We start from the raw sequence: 18787 nt of genomic DNA, 5'->3' as shown, positions 1-18787 counted from the left end.
GAATCAAACCCAGGATCTTCTTGCTGTGAGGCTGGTAATGTTTATGGGTCAACTGTTTGTTGTCTCTGCTCTCTCTTCCTCTCCCCTCTCTTTTTCTCCCTCTCACCCCCTTATCTCTCTTCTTTCTCCCAGACTTCTGAAAAGGGACCGGCGCCGTGAAGGATAACAAGCCAGTTTACAGTCCGTAAACCACAAATATCCTAACAACACAAACATTTTGCCTACATAAAAGCTCAATGTCTTCCTCAACGTCCACACGAAATCAAAAGAAAGTTGTTCGTTGTTTCTCATCTCAGCATCAGATGTTTGTTCACGTTACATTAGATTCACTCTTCTTAAACACAGGATGCAGGGTCTTTTTGTAGACATATAAAGCAACATTTATAGGTCTACACGATATCCATTTGCTCAACAAAGTGTAATTTTTTCCCCCGTAGCTCACATGTAGACTCTAGGTATATAGTTCTACAAGAACTGGAAGTCACAGAGACAGTAATACAGGTGTGTTTTCTGAGTGACAGAAACGCAAATAAATGGCCGGCTTTGATTCTCTGGCTCCCTCTGCTGCAGGAAACAACCATTTTGGACAGCCTGACCCAGCGATTAAGACAAAATTATATATTTTTTTAATTTTCCACTAACGCTTTGTTTCTTCAAATGGATGAACATAGTCAGCTTCTTTAATTAAAAAACACCGAACACTAAACACATTATCCAAGTTGTGGTCACGTTACGTAATACTTTTGGGGGATTTAAATCTTGAAAACAGTCTCGCGGTAGGACACAGTCCTCGCGCTCTTTCAGACAGCAGTCACGCAGCACGAGCGGTAAAGGTTGCGTGCATGCGCCATTAGATGAGCGCGGGGAACGACGAAACACAACAATCCTTTTTTCGTCAGATCTGACCCAAAGAACAGCCGACCAAGACTGCTAAAGGTGCGTTATTGTTCTTTTTCGCACAGTAAAATAATAATAAACCGTAACAATAACGTAACTTCAATCGTTTTGCTACTTAAGACGGTGAAGGTAAAACACTCGTGGGAGGCCTAGCTACCTACGCTGGCCATAACTGGTTGCTGGCTAGCTACGTTATCACTGCGTGTGCCCATGACGATCATAACAAGCTAGCGTATTTTGTTATTGTTCGTCAAGTTTGAGAATGTCGTACATGTCCAACATATACAGCCCGATTAAACGTTATTCATTCAGCAGAAATGTTGTGCGTAACACAGGCGTAGACGTTCGTCCGAATACTAGTCAACGTGAACTCACTGCTGCTATCCCCCGGAATTGGACTCGTTAGCCAGCTAGCTAACAAGCTAACGTTAAGCCAGGCATTGACAAAATAGTTTTTAACTAAACATGCTATGTTGGTTATTGTTTGGACGGGTTATATGTATCATTCCCTTGCTAATTATAAACACATTTTCGTAACGTCTTACATTCAAAGTTAAACGTGATAGTAATTGTGTTGGACTCGTTTGTTATGGTCGTCAGGTTCCTTCCAGCAAATATACTACACCCTGCTGGCCTCTACTTCCGTGTAAAATGTCCCCCAAATCAACCGTCATACTGCTGAAATACTAGACTATCGGCACACATTTGCCAGCTGGAGTTGATTGATTTAACTAGAATATTTCCACTCCATGCATCCTATCCTATTACTGATGCGAAGGTGTAACATGTTTGTTTTGTGGCCATAATGGGTACGATCTGTTCTTCCACAGAGTTCCAGCACCATGGCAGATGATTTTGACATTGAGGCCATGCTTGAGGCTCCATACCGCAAGGTGGGTCTACCCTCAGTGCTTCTGGTGGCTGAAGTTTACTAACTCCATTGATGTTGACCACTAGTCCCTGTATTGTTTTGCTACCTCTGCCCCAGACCCTCAATTTCTAGACTACTTGCTCATTTGTCTGTGATGCTGATAATTTGATGCTGCAAGTTCCTTTTCAGACAATGAATAAATGCCCATCTATCTCTCTTTGTAGACTTGCCTAACGATATCTCACCTCTACTTCCATGAATTCCAGTGTGATCTGTCAAAAAATGAAGGTAGTAATTGCCCAATGTATTGCTGTACTGTGGTCCCCTTGGTAACAATATTGTTGGGTCATGGAGTGGCCAGTTCCACCAGGCGATTGCAGTGGATGAACAAGAACAATGTAATATGAGACTTATGATGAAGACCGCCGACACCACATTATTCGAAATGCATGGAATGGTACGAGTGCATAGCTGCTAATGATATAGACAAGCTGGTACAGACCAGCGTCTTTGTGTAATGCTATAGGGAGCAGACTCACCCCCCGAACCACAAAGACTGCATGGGCTGCTATTACTGAGGAGGGAGTTGGGGCAGATCAACATGTCCACTCTCACCCCATGCTGCTGTGTATGTCCCCTTCTAGTGAAAGGGACCCTCAAGGGGCTTTCTTTTTTACCACACTGGTTCCACCAATGACGCGTTTAACCTGTAGAACAGCTGATGTCTCCTGACCAATCACGTGGCTCCATGTAAGAGTCTCTCCCAAAACGATGATTGACTAGACTATAGAATGTTATTCTGTTCTGCATGCTTTCAGTAGATCATAACATGACACACTGTTCCACTTAGCCAGTATGGCTTCCATGGCAGCATTGCACAAGCAGTAGAGAGAAACAGTTTTGACCAATAGGGAAACTCCATGCATTTAGGACCTTTTTTTTTTTCCTACTTTTTTTTTTCTTCAATTTTTTTTTTTTTTACCAGCTCATATCATCTAATCTTGCCTGTGGTTGGTTGGGTGGCAGTGACTAAGCAGTGTGACTCCCTGTCTGCTTCAGGGCGAGCTGATGTGAGACAGAGAGAGAGAGGTGGCAGCAAGCTCTTACAGTCCACCCTGGAAAATGGCTGAAGACCTGAGAGGACAGGCCTCACCTGCTGGAGCCGGACCAGTGTCTGGCTGCTCCCGCTGGGCGCTAGGCCCCAGCAAGCAGCCCTGGTCTGGCTGGCTGGCTGCTGACCAGACTCTGAATAACTGACCCATTCTAATATGGGATAGCCAGCCCCCCCCCCCCCCAACTCCCTCTACTGTAGCAGTTGATGATGCTGTATGAACCCCTTTTAAATGATCATTATTATGTTCTCTTGTTCCCCCACCCCCACCCCTTTTTTTTTATCCTGACGACTTGAAATGTTGCCTCTTCGTCCTCATGCTGTTCTTCTGTCGACCCTGCTTAGGATGACATCAAGCCCAGTAGTCCTAACGGACATGAGGAGCGGAGCAAGAAGTAGGTCTCGTCTCACACACACACACACACACACACACACACACACCGCCACACACACACACACACACACACACCGCCACACACACACACCGCCACACACTTTATTTGCTTCAAACACAACAAAAGCACCAAGACCAGTCTAATTTCGTCACAAGTCAAATGGTCACACGCATCCTGAAACATGTCCGCCACCCCACCAGGAAGAAGCGTAGCCGGAGCCGAGAGAAGAAGAGGAGCCGGAGCGGCGAGAGGAAGAAGAGCCACGACAGGAAGAGGAGTCGAAGCCGCGAGCGCAAGAGGAGCCGCAGCAAGGAGCGCCGACGCTCACGCAGCCGGGAGCGCGGAGGACGCTACCGAGACCACAAGACCACCTTGTATGTATCCCATCCACTATGCCCACGTTTAACACCACCCTGTTTAACACCGCCCACGTTCAACACCTCCCACATTCAACACTGTCCACGTTCAACACCACCTTGTTCAACACCGCCCACATTCAACACCACCCTGTTCAACACCGCCCACATTCAACACCACCCTGTTCAACACCGACCGCGTTCAACACCACCCTGTTCAACACCGCCCACATTCAACACCACCCACGTTCAACACCACCCACGTTCAACACCACCCACGTTCAACACCGCCCTGTGTTCTCGTTGTCTGTCAGCCCTGTCTGGGGGGGGGGGGTTTCTCTGGGTGAGGGGATGGCCCTGTGGAGCTGCACAGGGCACAGCGGGGAACTGGTTCGGTGAGGCAGAGGAAATGAAGGGCTCCCCTCCCTTCGGTCCCAATAGATAACGCCCCTTTATGAACTTCTAGTGAGGCTAGGGCTGTCACATGGTCCCTAGTAGCCTCTCTCTCAACACACACCTCATTCCGCCTCACACACACCCCTATATACACCCATCGCTGTCCTGGCCCCGGGCCCCGCCCTGTAGCACAGCAGCAACAGCAGTCTTAGATCACTGAGACCAACCTTGTTTTCAATCACAGCGCTGGGCCCAAATTTAACGGTGGTTCCAGAGGCAAGATTGGCCCTCCAGCTGCCATCAAACTAAGGTCTCTATCACACTTCTTTCTGTGTTTTGAGTGGCTTGTTGTGCGCGTGTGTGTATTTGCATGGACGTGAGGAGAGTACTGAATAATGTCTTGTCTCTTTTAGTCGTAGGCGCTCAAGAAGCAGAAGCCCTTTCAAGAAGGACAAGAGTCCAGTCAGGTGAGCTGCATGCCTCAATATCCCCATTCACGGTGGCCCCGGTAGCTCACTGGAGAAGTACCATGTAGGCAGCGGGTTCGAATCCAGCTGTGGCCCGTTGCTGCACGTCTCCACCTCTCTTTCCTGTCTCACTTGACTTAAAAAAAAAAAAAAAAAAAAAACTGTCCAACAAAGCATGGTCCCAAAATATATATTAAATGAAACAATTCAAATGTTCTTCCCCAGAAGTGGTAGTGGTTTGCCTGTGTTAGTGAGTGTGTCCCTGTGTGTTTCAGGCAGCCCATAGACAACCTGACCCCGGAGGAGAGAGATGCACGCACCGTGTTCTGCATGCAGCTGGCCGCCCGGATACGACCCAGAGACCTGGAAGAGTTCTTCTCAGCCGTGGGCAAGGTCAGTCCACTGCCCTGCTGTCTGTCACCTCCCCTTCTAGAACCCTCACGCCCTTTTGGAGTCAATCTGAATTCTAGAATCGGCCACTGATTCTAGAATCGGCAATTGTTTCTACGACCATTACTGTTGCTGAAACTATTTACCTGTTTACTGTCCATGGAGACAGCAGCCAATGAGAAGCCCTGAATGGTGTTTATGGTCAGCTGACGTTGTGACCCCCCCCTCAACAGGTGCGAGACGTCCGCATGATCTCCGACAGGAACTCCCGGAGGTCAAAGGGCATCGCCTACATCGAGTTTGTGGAGGCCAACTCTGTCCCCCTGGCCATTGGCCTGTCTGGTCAGAGACTGCTGGGTGTCCCCATCATCGTCCAGGCCTCACAGGTAATGGTCAGTAATCACCTCAGCACCCACACGCCCCATTTCCACCCAAGTGTTGTGCAGGAGCTGTCTACATGTGACCGTGTGTTTTGTGTTTGTGCGTGGACGATGCTCTCGCGTGCGTGTGCAGGCGGAGAAGAACAGAGCAGCCGCCATGGCCAACAACCTGCAGAAGGGCAACGCCGGGCCCATGAGGCTGTATGTGGGCTCCCTGCACTTCAACATCACAGAGGAGATGCTGAGGGGGATCTTCGAGCCATTCGGAAGGGTGAGCCTCTCCCTCCTCCCCCTCTTTCTCTCCCTCCTCCTCTTCTCCCTCTCCCTCCTACCCCTTCTTCCTCCTCCCCCCTTCTCCCTCGCCCTCCTCCTCCTCCTCCTCGCTGGCTTGTGGGGACACGCTCCCTGCAGCCAGGTGGCGCTGTGGGCTAGCCGGGGCCTGTAGCGTTAGCCTAGTCCTAACCCGCGTGTCCTGTTTGTGAACCTGCAGATAGAGAGTATCCAGCTGATGATGGACAGCGAGACGGGCCGGTCTAAAGGATATGGATTCATCACGGTGAGCCTCTCTTTCTTTCTCCAGCCGTGTTTCTCTCTCCGTTTTATAACAAGATCACCAATAAACAATTTATTTTCACAATCTGTGTGTTTGTTTGACCCGTGTGTGTTCTGTGTGTAGTTTGCGGATGCCGAGTGCGCCAAGAAGGCCCTGGAGCAGCTGAACGGCTTCGAGCTGGCTGGCCGGCCCATGAAGGTGGGTCACGTGACGGAGCGCACCGACGCCTCCAACGCCAGCTCCTTCCTGGACAGCGACGAGCTGGAGCGCACCGGCATCGACCTGGGCACCACCGGGCGGCTGCAGCTCATGGCCCGCCTGGCAGAGGGTGAGAACATGTGTTGGCACGTCTACACACAGCGGCCTGTACTGAAGATACTGGTGGAAGTCTTGCTACCTGGATACAAGCTAATGCTTTGGTGTGTGACTCTCTCCCTCTGACTCTCTCTCCCTCTGACTCTCTCTCTCCCTCTGACTCCCGCTCTCTCTCTCTCTCTCTCTCTCTCTCTCTCTCTCTCTCTCTCTCTCTCTCTCTGACTCTCTCTCTCCCTCTGACTCCCTCTCTCTGACTCTCTCTCCCTCTGACTCCCGCTCTCTCTCTCTCCCTCTGACTCCCTCTCTCTGACTCTCTCTCTCTCTCTCTCCCTCTGACTCCCTCTCTCTGACTCTCTCTCTCTCTCTGACTCTCTCTCTCCCTCTGACTCTCTCTCTCTCTCTCAGGTACTGGTCTTCAGATCCCCCCTGCTGCTCAGCAGGCCCTCCAGATGAGTGGAGCCATCGCTATAGGAGCCATGGCTGCTGTCTCAGGTAGACCACCTGCTGCCCCTGGGCGCACACACACACACCGCACCTGGATTCATACAATTGACAAACAAAACCCGAATGACTTGGTAACACTTGATTTAACTATACCATTGTGCCACTGTAGTCACACCCTGTTTGTGCATCCACAGCTGCCATGAACCCAGGGATGAACATGAACATGAATATGAACATGAACCAGGGCATGAACACGGCCATGAATCTGCCCTCCCAGCCTCTCGCCACACACTGCTTCCAGCTGTCCAACATGTTTAACCCACAGAAGTACGTAGCGCACACCTGCTCAGACATGCTCTCATAGACCAGTGGTCTTCAACCCTGGTCCTCGGGGACCACTCTCCTGCATGTTTTAGATGTTTCCCTGCTCCAAGACACCTGGTTCAAATGAAGTTTCTTCTTCTCTCCCTGTGAAGATCATCACTACTAACCTTCTTTTCTCCCTGTGAAGATCATCACTACCAACTTCCTCCTCTCCCTGTGAAGATCACTTCTAAGCTTTTTATTTTCTCCCTGTAAAGACCATCTCTACTATCTTCCTCCTTTTTCTCTCCCTGTGAAGGTCATCACTACTAACCTTCTTCTCTCCCTGTAAAGATCATCTCTACTAACTTCCTCCTTCTTCTCTCCCTGTGAAGATCATCACTACTAACCTTCTTCTTCTTCTCTCCCTGTGAAGATCATCACTACTAACCTTCTTCTTCTCTCCCTGGTCCTCCAGTGAGGACACCCCAGGGTGGGATATGGACATCCAGCACGACGTCATCGAGGAATGTAACAAACATGGCGGAGTCGTTCACATATACGTTGACAAGAACTCCACTGAGGTGAGCCTCTAGCTTCGTCGTCTAATCAGAATCGGACGCTGCGGAAACTATTCAATCAGAAGTCAGTTGCTTATGATTTTTTTTCTTTTCCTTATCACCAGGGTAACGTGTATGTGAAGTGTCCCACAATTCCTGCTGCCATGGCAGCTGTCAACGCCTTACACGGGAGATACTTTGCTGGTAAGATGCAACAAAGGTTTTCTTTGTAGTCTCAGTGACTTCAAAGGATGTAACTGAGCCTCATAGTACATCAGAAGGGACTTGACTGTTTCTGCGTCGCCCTGGTAGCAAAGCGATCGATGTTTTACGTAACGGTCTCTAACAACTTGTCTTGTTCTCGTCCGCAGGCAAGATGATAACGGCGGCCTACGTCCCACTCCCGACCTATCACAACCTGTTTCCCGACTCTGTAACGGCCACTCAGCTCCTGGTCCCGCCCCCTCGCCGATGATCTCATCTCTACTCTGCCCCTCCCCCCCTCTGGGATCTGATTGGACACTGTACCTTATCAAAATGTCCCTCTCTTTTTTTTTTCTTCTATTTCTCAAGTTTCGACATCTCGTCTGTACGTGCTGTTGATTTCAGTCCTGCAGGTTCTGCCAGTGTTCTTTTGATGTTACTAGATGTCGAGTTATGTTTTTGTTTCAAGTTTTAGGTTTCCTCTTCATCTGGGATTAGAGGGGCAAGTTCTGAAGGCCTCAGGGGGGCATGGCCTGTCAGCAGTCTGACCCCCTGAGGGGAGGAGCTTAGATGCTCTGAGGAGGAAGTGGGTGGATTCGATGACCATTTTATCTTAATTTTTTTCTAAGTTTATTCTTGTGGATAACAACATTGTCTTGTGCTTGATAGCTTTGATGGGCATGTTTTCTCCCAGAGGAGGTGCTGAACAGTAGACACAACCTGGTCACAGCGAGAGGAGGGTTTCCTCCCCTCAGCGAGAGGAGGGTTTCCTCCCCTCAGCGAGAGGAGGGTTTCCTCCCCTCAGCGAGAGGAGGGTTTCCTCCCCTCAGCGAGAGGAGGGTTTCCTCCCCTCAGCGAGAGGAGGGTTTCCTCCCCTCAGCGAGAGGAGGGTTTCCTCCCCTCAGCGAGAGGAGGGTTTCCTCCCCTCAGCGAGAGGAGGGTTTCCTCCCCTCAGCGAGAGGAGGGTTTCCTCCCCTCAGCGAGAGGAGGGTTTCCTCCCCTCAGCGAGAGGAGGGTTTCCTCCCCTCAGCGAGAGGAGGGTTTCCTCCCCTCAGAGAAAAGCATTTCGGTTTCTCCTCCAGCACCAGAATATTCTCCAATGATTAAGCTCCATGAGCTGTGGAAATGTAGTGACTGGTAACTCATTGTGCTCATATATAGAGAGAGAGAGACCATTTGGTATTTAAGTATCTGTTTTCTAATCAAGATTTGTTTTTGTAAAGACCTTGATTAAAATTTTATTTTAAAGTCAGGTCTGCCTCTTTATTATCTCGTACAAAATGTGGAGCAATTTGTTGCTTTGTGAGAAGTAATATTTTTGTCAATTTTTTTCCCCCCAAACATTAAAACGAAAATGCATCATAGATACGACTGACTCAGTACATTGAACGGTAGCTTTTATAATCCTTGCATGAATCACAGGCCATGTATACTTACAAAGATAGCTCAAACCAGGAAAGTAACACACTAGTGGGAAGTGATATGAATGATGTCAATGTGGGGAAAAACTGTTTCTGTTTCCCATCCTGTTTCACAGTGTCTGTGTCAGAAGTCTGCATGTGGCGGTGCGTAGACATGCATTCCAGCTGGTAGTTGGTTGGAGCAAGGAGAGCGTCTTGTCCCATAGCTCTAAATGTGGTGTGATAGTTCTAGGAGTGTTTTAATTGCTCAAGTTGCATTTTTTATGTACCGGTATGTTGATTGGTTGGGGTGTATGTTTTGAGTTAGCTCAAGGTGTTTTTATGGGTGCATGTATTTGGATAAGTTTGGGTGTATGTTAGTATCTAGAGGTGTATTTAGGTAAATCCAGATGTATGTTGATGGCCGGAGGTGTACTGGATGCAACTGATTGGCTCTAGCTGCACCGGATGCATCTGATTGGCTCTAGCTGCACAGAATGCATCTGATTGGCTCCAGCTGTACCGGATTCATCTGATTGGCTCTAGCTGCACAGAATGCATCTGATTGGCTCTAGCTGCACAGAATGCATCTGATTGGCTCCAGCTGTACCGGATGCATCTGATTGGCTCTAGCTGCACCGGCTGCATCTGATTGGCTCTAGCTGTCGGGGCTGTTGAGGTGGATGACGGTGACGGTCACGTCGTCCCGGTACATCCGGCTCAGGTCCTGTGGGAGGCTGAGCATCTTGGCCAATCGGCGAGGGTCCACCCCTCCGTACCCGTCGCCCCCCAGCGCGTGCCGGATCACGTGCGTGGCCGTGTTGTCGTCCTCCAGGGCCCACAGTGCTCGGCTCCTCCTCTCCAGCAGGAGGCGCTGCATCTGCCCCAGGGTGGTAGAGGACGAGGCGGAGCCAGACACCGGCTGCTGCCAGCGCTGCCCCGCCAGGTGCTCCCCGATCACCTGCACCACTGTCTGCCTGTGCATCAGCTCCCACAACCCGTCTGTGGCCAGCACCAGGAACTTGTCCCTGGGCCTCAGCCGATGTCGGGTCACCTCTGGCTCAGCCGTCAGGTATGGGGGCGTGTGGTAGTTGGGGGGCAGGGTCTTGGAGAACTCGCTGGCCAGGGACTGGATCTCCGGACGGGCCTCGTGCATCCGGCTGAGCATTTCCCCGCTCCACTTGAACTTGACGTCTCCGAAGGCCCGGAAGGGCATGAGCAATCCCAGGAGGCGGTCGTGTTTCACCGCGGTGCGTCGCTCCTGGGCGGGGTGCTCCGACAGCACCCTGTGGAGCTCGTCCGGGTTGTTGGCGTTGTGGTCGTTGGTAATGGTGAGAGCGTTCCAGCTGCCGTCGTCCTCCTGCACGCCCAGCACCGCCCTGCTGTCCCCCAGGTTGGCCACGTGGAGCATGGGGCCGTCCAGGTGGGCCACGCAGGCCGTGCAGCCCGACAGGGCCACCCTCAGCGGGGTGAAGAGAGAGAAGGGGTCCCCTTCCTCCCTGTGGTCCACCTGGGCCTCCAGGGAGATGTCGTTGTCCAGCCTGCGGAAGGCATTGACCAGGGCCTTGGGGACGTCCCTCTCCTGCTCCTCCTCGTGCATCTCCAGGTCGATCCTCTCCTGCCAGTAGGTCCTCAGGCTGCTGAAGTACAGCTTCCCCGCGTCCGTGCTCACGTGGTCGTTGGGGTGCTTGTGCCACTGCAGCATGGGGAAGACGGGCCTCTCGTTTTCCACTGCCTCCTCCATGTCCAGCAGGGTCCGCAGGGGCAGCAGCGCCACGGCGATGTAGTAGAACAGCCTCTCGCTGACCGCCTGGGCGCAGGCGGAGCCCGCGTGGCCGTCGAACACCCCCAGCAGCATTCCCCTGCTCTGTAGGCAGGTGGCGGCGCTGCGCCGGTCCTCCATGGGGGAGTTGGAGGCCAGGACGTTGCTGTCGAACCCCGACGCCCAGTTGGCCGGGCTGCGGGCGTCGTAGCTGTTCCCGCTGACCTTGTAGCTGTACTCGTTGGCTTTCAGAAGGTTGTTGATTTTGGGAGGGGTGATCTGGCTGGCCTGGTAGTCAGTCCTGTACTTCCTCTTTCCACCGAGGCATGCTGGGTAGTGTAGTTTTGTCAAGTGAGTGGGTGAGGCAGAGGAATGGTAGGGTCTGGGGGAGGGGCCAGGGCAGCCCTGAGTGAGGGATCTAGCCCTGGTTATCTTCAGTTGAGACTTGGTCCAGTGTGGCGTCATCCAGCGTGGCGTCACCCAGCGTGGCATGGTCCAGGGGTGGAGGGAGACCAATCTGGAGTGGCTACTCTTCCTCGCCTTGTTTAAAGACATAGAAATGCCTTGGGTCAGAATGTAGATAGATGCTTTACAGAACAGAGACGTTTGTTAGATCACAAACAGGTAAATATGTTAGGGTTTTCGTTGCTTTGTTACTGGTTGAGAAGACTTCTACCGCTTGGTGATTTCCTTTTTGGGAAATCAGTTCAAATATACAATTCTGAAAAAGTGATCAAGACTTACGGGGAGAGACAGTTGTATGTGAAGTTGGCTTTAACACAGAGCACTGTCAGTTGTAACTAACATGTGATCCTGTGCTTTCAGACTTGTGGCCAAGTACTTTGTGCCAAGAGGTTCCCCAAACAACCTCTGCATCTCACAAGCAGAAACATTGTGGAGAAATAGGCTAAAAACTAAAATAGGCTTTAAAACTAACAAACACCCTCACTTACATAGAACACGGAAGACAGACCACTTACCTGAAAATCTGTGATCTTGAAAAGAGCTTTGTCACATTGTCACTTGATTTTTTTCCCCCTCATGTCATTCTGTTCCTGCCTGTTTAATACATTAACCATAAATGCTCACAGAAGAGTGCAAATCATTTCTACTATTTCAAACACTTCTCGTGAAAGACACGGCTGAAGAAAAGTGGTTTCATAAACGGAGTGTCGATTTTGCTCCTGTACTGTCTACACAATGTAGTCTGACCTTTGACTGGAACATAATCATGTGTCAGTTTACCAATGGCTGATCTATAAACTAACCGGGCTGTGGTTATGTTGAAATATAAAACCACGTTTTCCCTCCCATAATGGAACATGTTGATGACGGGTGGTTCGATTAAAAGAGTCCACATCTTTATTGATCCTAGGCCTCACTTAATAAAAATCAATTAGCTGGCATTAATTATGAAAATAATGTTTACCCCCAGGACTCGCAACAGTTTATGGTGGTGTTTCAAAGATCTTATAAACACAGTACATGCTTAGTTCTGCAGCACCAAAACACTGAAAAACGCCAGATCCAAGCACTCACGGCACATTTCAAAAAGCTACTACTTCAACGCACCTCTATTGCAAGTTAACGCATTTCAGAAATGCCCTTCGGGGAAAATAATTTACTCCTGGAAATATTAAAAGAACTGAGTTCAGACTGAGCTGGACGATTCTGCGTGTCTGCAGGTTAAGGTGTGAATGAATAAAGAACACTTGATATTCATCCCTGAGGCGGCAGATTCCATTAGATGCTGCAGCTGTGACTCAACAATTTCGGTCTGTCTGGAGTCTCCACAGATGCGTGCCGTGATGCCCTGCGGCCTGTAGATGGCGCTGTAGCTTACCCATTTCCCGTGGAGCCGATGGTCCATCTAAAGAAGACACAGACTACCAACCGCGCAACATGGTAATGTTTCTGTTTTTGTTTCCTCCGCTGCACTTAATGTTGATACAGCCTGTTAATTTACCATTTTCCACTTGAGTCGGGAGATTGACAGATTCATGTTTGGTCGACCTGCCAGAGACAAAGTGGGAGAAAAAATGAGAGAGCGAAAGAGAGAGGCAAAGAGAGAGAAAAAGCTGAGACAAATAATTAAAATGATAGAGATGAGAGTGAGGGAGAGCTTGAGAGAGAGAGACATCAGAAACAAAAACAGAAAGAAAGGTAGAGATAGACAGAGACAGTAACAGAGAGAGACAGAGAGAGACAGAGAGAGACAGAGAGAGACAGAGAGAGACAGAACGAACATAGATGTTAATGAAAGATGCATCATATTTTGATGCTTAGTCAGATGTGATGAAGGTAGATAACCCGGCATCTATCTTCTATTTCTGTGCTCTGGAATACCAAGCAGGAGTGAATGGGAGTGTGTGAGAGGTGAGTTTGGAAAAGCTGTTCATTTTTAATGCAGGTAGAAATCCTGTCTATTTCCCAGGAGTCCTCAGCAGTCACGTCTCCATCGCCTGTCACTGCCCAAACTCTGAACCACCCAGACACGCTCACATTCAACTTCCGGAGCCTCGTCCCAGAAAAGGCTCTCCCACCCCCTCAGCCCGGATACTGCTGGAACCTGGTGGGAAGATGACATCAGCAACTTCACAGGATTTGACATGACGAAGAGTGAGGAGTTACATTTACCAGGCAAGTTCCCTGAGGGGGAGTGTGTGTGTTGAGAGCTCAGGTTGGAGGAGTCAGTTTAGAGATACTGCTGATCATACTGCTGTGCACATTTACTACGTTCACTTTCAACCTCCTCTAACCGACAACCTCAACAGACCACAACAACCTCAACAACAACATCCCCCCTTTATACTCCCTCCCTCCCTCCCTCCCTCCCTCCCTCCCTCCCTCCCTCCCTCCCTCCCTCCCTCCCTCCCTCCCTCCCTCCCTCCCTCCCTCCCTCCCTCCCTCCCTCCCTCCCTCCCTCCCTCCCTCCCTCCCTCCCTCCCTCCCTCCCTCCCTCCCTCCCTCCCTCCCTCCCTCCCTCCCTCCCTCCCTCCCTCCCTCCCTCCCTCCCTCCCTCCCTCCCTCCCTCCCTCCCTCCCTCCTCCAGACCCCCCACCTGCAGTGCTCCAGCTGTGGAGGAGATGGAAGGGGATCTGGGCTGATCACAACCTCTGTGGACCTGCAGCCTTTAACGAGGGCAACATCCAATCACGTACCCCTGCCTTGCCTGCCTTCCTTCAACACAATGAATTATTCACTGTGAATTAAGATTTCTCAAACGAGCATGCAAGCGATCAGGAGAGGGATGCTGGAGGGGGGGGGGTCTATTGGCAGGCGGAGTGGGCTGTGTGTGTGTGTGATGTGTTGAAAGGCTGAGGTGCGTTCTCTAAGGGGTAGTGTGTGAGATTGAGCAGGACGAAGAGGAGGGCTGTGGAGAGGAGAGCTCAGCAGGTCTTTCATCATCTCTGGAACAGGTGCACGCATGCACACACACACACACATACTCAAACACACATACACACAGACACGTACACACACAAGCACACACACACACCCAAGCACACACACACACAAAGAAACACATAAGATGCATCCATGCAACAGCCTGCTGTGTCTGTCCTATGTAATATTCCTCTGCACACGTTCCTCTCTCCCTCCTTCCATTCACTCTCTCACTCCTAACACAGCAGTAAGCTACTTGCTCACGTCAATTCTGATTATCACACACAGGCTTTCCTCTTCACACGCACACACACACACACACACACAAACACACTCTCTCTCTCTCTCTCTCTCTCTCTCTCTCTCTCTCTCTCTCTCTCTCTCTCTCCGCTTCACACACGCATACACTAGAAATATACACACTCACACCCTACCCCTCCACATACACACATACATACATTTATGCATACACATTGTCACTTTCTCTCTCTCTCTCTCTATCTCTCTCTCTCTCTCTCTCTCTCTCTCTCTCTCTCTCTCTCTCTCTCTCTCTCTCTCTCTCTCTCTCTCTCTCACACGCGCACACACTGACATACACACACTCTTTCTCACACTGAGCCATGCAGTCCAAATGAGGATACTTTATCTGATCATGGTGAGCTGGTGTGTTTGTGGAAATATGTCAATGTATGTCTGTGCATTTGTGTGTGTGTGTGTGTTGAGAGCATGTGTGAGACTGTGAGGCTGTGTGTGTTCGTGTTTATGTGTATGTGTAGTACGTGTGTGTGTGTGTGTGGGTGGGTGTGTAGTACTTCTGTGTGTGTGTGTGTGTGTGTGTGTTGCTCGTCTGAATCCACCCTGGGGGCTGGAACACCTGCATCAGATCTGGAATGTGAAGCATTGAGAGGGGCTTTCAAAACAAGTCAAATTCTGATGTTTCATTGATGTTGGGCTTGATCATATAAATATTATCCTGGACAGAATAGAGTTAAATTGCCAAATGTATTGTAGACTCAAATCTGTTTTGTGATCGTTCCCAGAGCATTGGGACGTAAATGAAATGCTTGACTTGATTATCAAATCAAAATGTATTTGTATAGCCCTTTTTACACGCAAGCATGTCACAGAGGGCTTCACATACGCCCATAGAACTGCGGGAGAAAAAATGGAAGAAAGCTTGGGAGGAGCAATTCAGAGAGGGATCCCCTCCTCCAGAGAGTTGGTGAAAGAGGAGATCAGAACACCCGTTGCCCGTCATGGAGACTGGTTTCCGGTTGGCGACCTGGTTCAGCGTGTGTGTTAAATATCTAATGCAAAAGCCTCATTTACATTTAGCAGACGCTCTTATCCAGAGTGACTTACAGAAAGTACAGGGACATTCCCCCCGAGGCAAGTAAGGGGAAGTGCCTTGCCCAAGGACACAATGTCATTTGGCACAGTCGGGAATCGAAGTGGCAACCTTCTGATTACTAGCCAGATTCCCTCACCGCTCAGCCACCTGACTCCCTATTAGCCTCAGATAATATATTTGGAAACAAATGTCCCAGTATACACAAATTGAATGTGATTTAATTAGATGTGTGATTGTGGTTAAGGACCATGTTGAGCGGAGCATTCAGACGTCAATCATGACCCCTGGGTCGAACTGCAGGGAAACATTTTTCAATCCGGCTAATGACTCCAAGAAACTTAACTAAGACTGCAAAACAGAGAGACCACAGAACAGTGTTTCCCCTCTACAATTCTTTCACAAAAACATTCAGTTTTCTATATTCTTGCTAACTCATTGGACTCAAGTTACAATCTAGGCAGGACTCCAACCTCTGCTACTTTACAGCTGCTGATCTACTTCTGCCAGCTGTAGAGGATAGGACAGTCCTCTACGGAGGACTCCCACAGTTGTTTTGCAGGATTCAGGGAAGTGTTCGAGGGGTGTGAGGATGTAATATTAACCACACCTGGGAGAGCAGACAGCTGCGTGTGTGCGGAGGCTGCTGACGCAGGCCTGCGTGGGAGAGGGGTGGACGTGTTGCTGGTGTTGGTGTTGGTGTTGTTGTTTGGTGTTTGTTTCCCTGTGGTCTACAAGTCCGGTGTCACAGGTTAGCATTGCATCATCCATCACTGGTAACGAGTGTGACAAGGAGCCGTCTCAGGCCCCGAGGGGGAACATGTGATCGCAGCACTGCAGCACCGGGGAAGTGTAAGCGAGTATGTGTGTGTGTGTGTGTTTCGGTTTGTGTGTATCATGGCTGTGTGTGTGTGTGTGTTTCGCTGTGTGCGTGTGGCGTCGCTGCGTGTGCAACATCATTATGGAAGTGTAAGGAGTGAGTATGTATGTGTTTCAGAGTGTGTGTGTATCATCGCTGTGTGTGTGTGTGTGTGTGAGTGTAGCAGTGCTTCAGGGTGGGGCTGAATTCTGTGATAATACACTCCCACTGTCAGACCTGTCTGGGCGACATTGATTACTGTTCTGGCCCACTCTGTGCTCATTATGTACACACACACACACGTTTGGAATGCTGCTGTTTGCTTGCTGTCTGTCCTCTCAAGATGTATGGTGCTCATTACGCAGGCTCCTCTAGGGTAAGGGGACTAAGCTGAACAGGGAAAAAAGAAAGGGCGGGAAAGGAGAGGTGGAGAGAGGAGAGGAGAAAGAGAGAGGGGAGGGGAAGGAGGGAAAAAAGATAGGAAAGAAGAAAGACAAAAGAAAGAGAGGAGAGGGGAACGAGAGGAGAGGAGAGCTGAGAAGAGGAGAGAGAGAGAGAGGAGATGGGAGGAGAAGAGAGAACTTATATAGACAAAATAAAGCTTAGATACTATAGATAAAGCAGTGACTTGAATCTTTGTCAGATCAAACAATATTCAGGGTTCTCTGATCATTGGGTCACATCAGAGCATAGATCAAGGGGAATGTGTGTGTGTGTGTGTGCTGAAGGGAGGAAGGGAGGAAGGGAGGAAGGGAGGGGGGAAGAAAGGGGTCATTAAACCAGTCCTGTTCTTGTGAAGATGTGAAAGGAGGAGAGGAGAGACAAAGAAGAAAGAGCTGTTGGAGAACAGTCTTCTACGATACCAAACAACCAGAATCTCTGTGTTCATTAGTAGAAGTGGCAAATACCTACCTGGGATTCTAAAGGACAGAAGTCATGTGACGATGACAGACCAATCAGGAAAACCTGCCCAAGGCCAGTGGGTTGAATCAGAGAGAAAGAGGCAAGTCTCTGTTCACTTGACAGACTCAACTAGAAGCTTGACAGCATGTCGACACACACTACATGCCATCTGAACGACTGACTGAGGAGTGAGTGTGTGTGTGAGGGCTATTTTCCCTGGATTATACTTCTGCAACATGCTGACATGCTGCTCAGAACTTTTCTCTGTCTTACACACACACACACACACATCCAAATACCTACACAAGCATAGGCTGCAACAGATATTTCAGTAATGAATGAAAGTTTCTAGTAGAATTCAGCAAGATGAGCATCCTCCACACAGTAATTGTGGTAATGTTACAGACGTCAGAATCAGAAGGGATTTTATTCGCCATGAATGTTTGCACAAACAAGGAATTCACTTTGACAGGGAGGTGCATACATTAAACATTTAGGAATATTGAAACTTAAATATGTGGACTAACTATACAAAAGGAGCAAAGTAAAATATAAAATGTAAGTAGCCATAATTTGCGTGAAAAGATTCATGGTAAATATATTGTTTCTCTTTAGCGAGTGAGTCAAGCTTTTATCTCTGGCTTAGCTTTGTGAGATAACAATGCAAACCCAACTAAAGGAGCTGTGTTGGTCTCTGTCAGTGTTGGTTTACGCTTACACTGATGCAACAAACAGTCGCTTTTCATTGCCGACAACGCTAATTGATTGTCAAATTCATTGACACAACACCCTCTCCCTCTCAGCTTCACGGGGTGCCTATGGTGTTATTGTGTTGAGCAGAAAAAGAGTCTTCTGGAGATGAGATGTCTAGAGGCTTTATAATGTTCAAATCTCCACATGAAAAGCTCATTTGGAGGATCACTCAGGCAAATAAGTGAGTGTGTTTGTGGCCCTCTCTCTATGCGCTCCGGGCTTCGATGGTTTGGGGGAGGAGGGAGGGAGGACTGAGAAGAGGGGAAGGTCTTTGTTGTGGTGTGTTTGTTGAAATAATGGTGCATTAATGCTATTCAGCAGCCCTGCTCTTAGCCAGAAGTCCAACTCTTCGCTCTTCGCTCTTTTCCATCCAACAATGGCAGTCTGTAAATGGAGCCCAGAGGAAGATGAATACCCCTGATGCTTCCCAGCGAATCACTGATCCTCATTATCCTCCAGGAAGAAGCTGCAGGAGATGAAAGCAGAGGGGAAGGCAGACGGCCGTCTGCTGTGGGCAGGCATCGTCGCCTGTTAATCCTGTTGAAGTCGATCTGCTATCCTGGTTCGCTGAGTCGGTTCTGAACCTCGCCGAGTCGGGAGTGGCTGAGAGATCTGAGGCTGGGTCCAGTTTGACGCCGGCTCACAGACGGGGAAGCAAAGTAGTGATGGCTCACAGTCCTTCTCATTGCACAAAATGAGTCCTGGCTGGACTTCGCCTGCACAGAGAGCTCTA

The 18787-nt window shown here is 49.5% G+C and overlaps 2 protein-coding genes across 5 annotated transcripts; one reads left to right on the top strand and one right to left on the bottom strand.

The window, feature by feature from the left end:
* The first annotated feature begins 799 nt into the window (after positions 1–799).
* On the top strand, positions 800–8894 carry rbm39a (RNA binding motif protein 39a). 4 transcript variants are annotated; one of them, XM_084704909.1, is made up of 16 exons: positions 800–936; positions 1728–1790; positions 3225–3274; positions 3475–3648; positions 4271–4336; positions 4440–4493; positions 4769–4886; positions 5117–5269; positions 5397–5534; positions 5754–5819; positions 5940–6144; positions 6537–6623; positions 6770–6902; positions 7357–7462; positions 7564–7642; positions 7810–8894. In XM_084704909.1, the coding sequence occupies exons 2-16, from the start codon at positions 1740–1742 to the stop codon at positions 7911–7913; spliced, it is 1584 nt and encodes a 527-aa protein (XP_084561035.1). In that variant the 5' UTR covers positions 800–936; positions 1728–1739; the 3' UTR covers positions 7914–8894. The 4 variants fall into 4 exon arrangements, with proteins under 4 accessions (XP_084561035.1, XP_084561034.1, XP_084561037.1 ...); XM_084704908.1 differs by having other exon boundaries at positions 5117–5275; XM_084704911.1 differs by lacking the exon at positions 4271–4336.
* A 128-nt stretch (positions 8895–9022) lies between these two features.
* LOC146272419 (pyruvate dehydrogenase [acetyl-transferring]-phosphatase 1, mitochondrial) lies at positions 9023–11340 on the bottom strand. Its single transcript, XM_084704906.1, has one exon. The coding sequence runs from the start codon at positions 11294–11296 to the stop codon at positions 9701–9703; it is 1596 nt and encodes a 531-aa protein (XP_084561032.1). The 5' UTR covers positions 11297–11340; the 3' UTR covers positions 9023–9700.
* Between the last annotated feature and the right edge of the window lie 7447 nt (positions 11341–18787).

The sequence above is a fragment of the Hypomesus nipponensis genome, chromosome 9 (assembly GCF_054491055.1).
Source record: "Hypomesus nipponensis isolate SF chromosome 9, ASM5449105v1, whole genome shotgun sequence".
NCBI classification, from domain to species: domain Eukaryota; kingdom Metazoa; phylum Chordata; class Actinopteri; order Osmeriformes; family Osmeridae; genus Hypomesus; species Hypomesus nipponensis.
The sequence above is the reverse complement of the archived record's forward strand: the minus strand, read 5'-3'. Positions and strand labels throughout refer to the sequence as shown.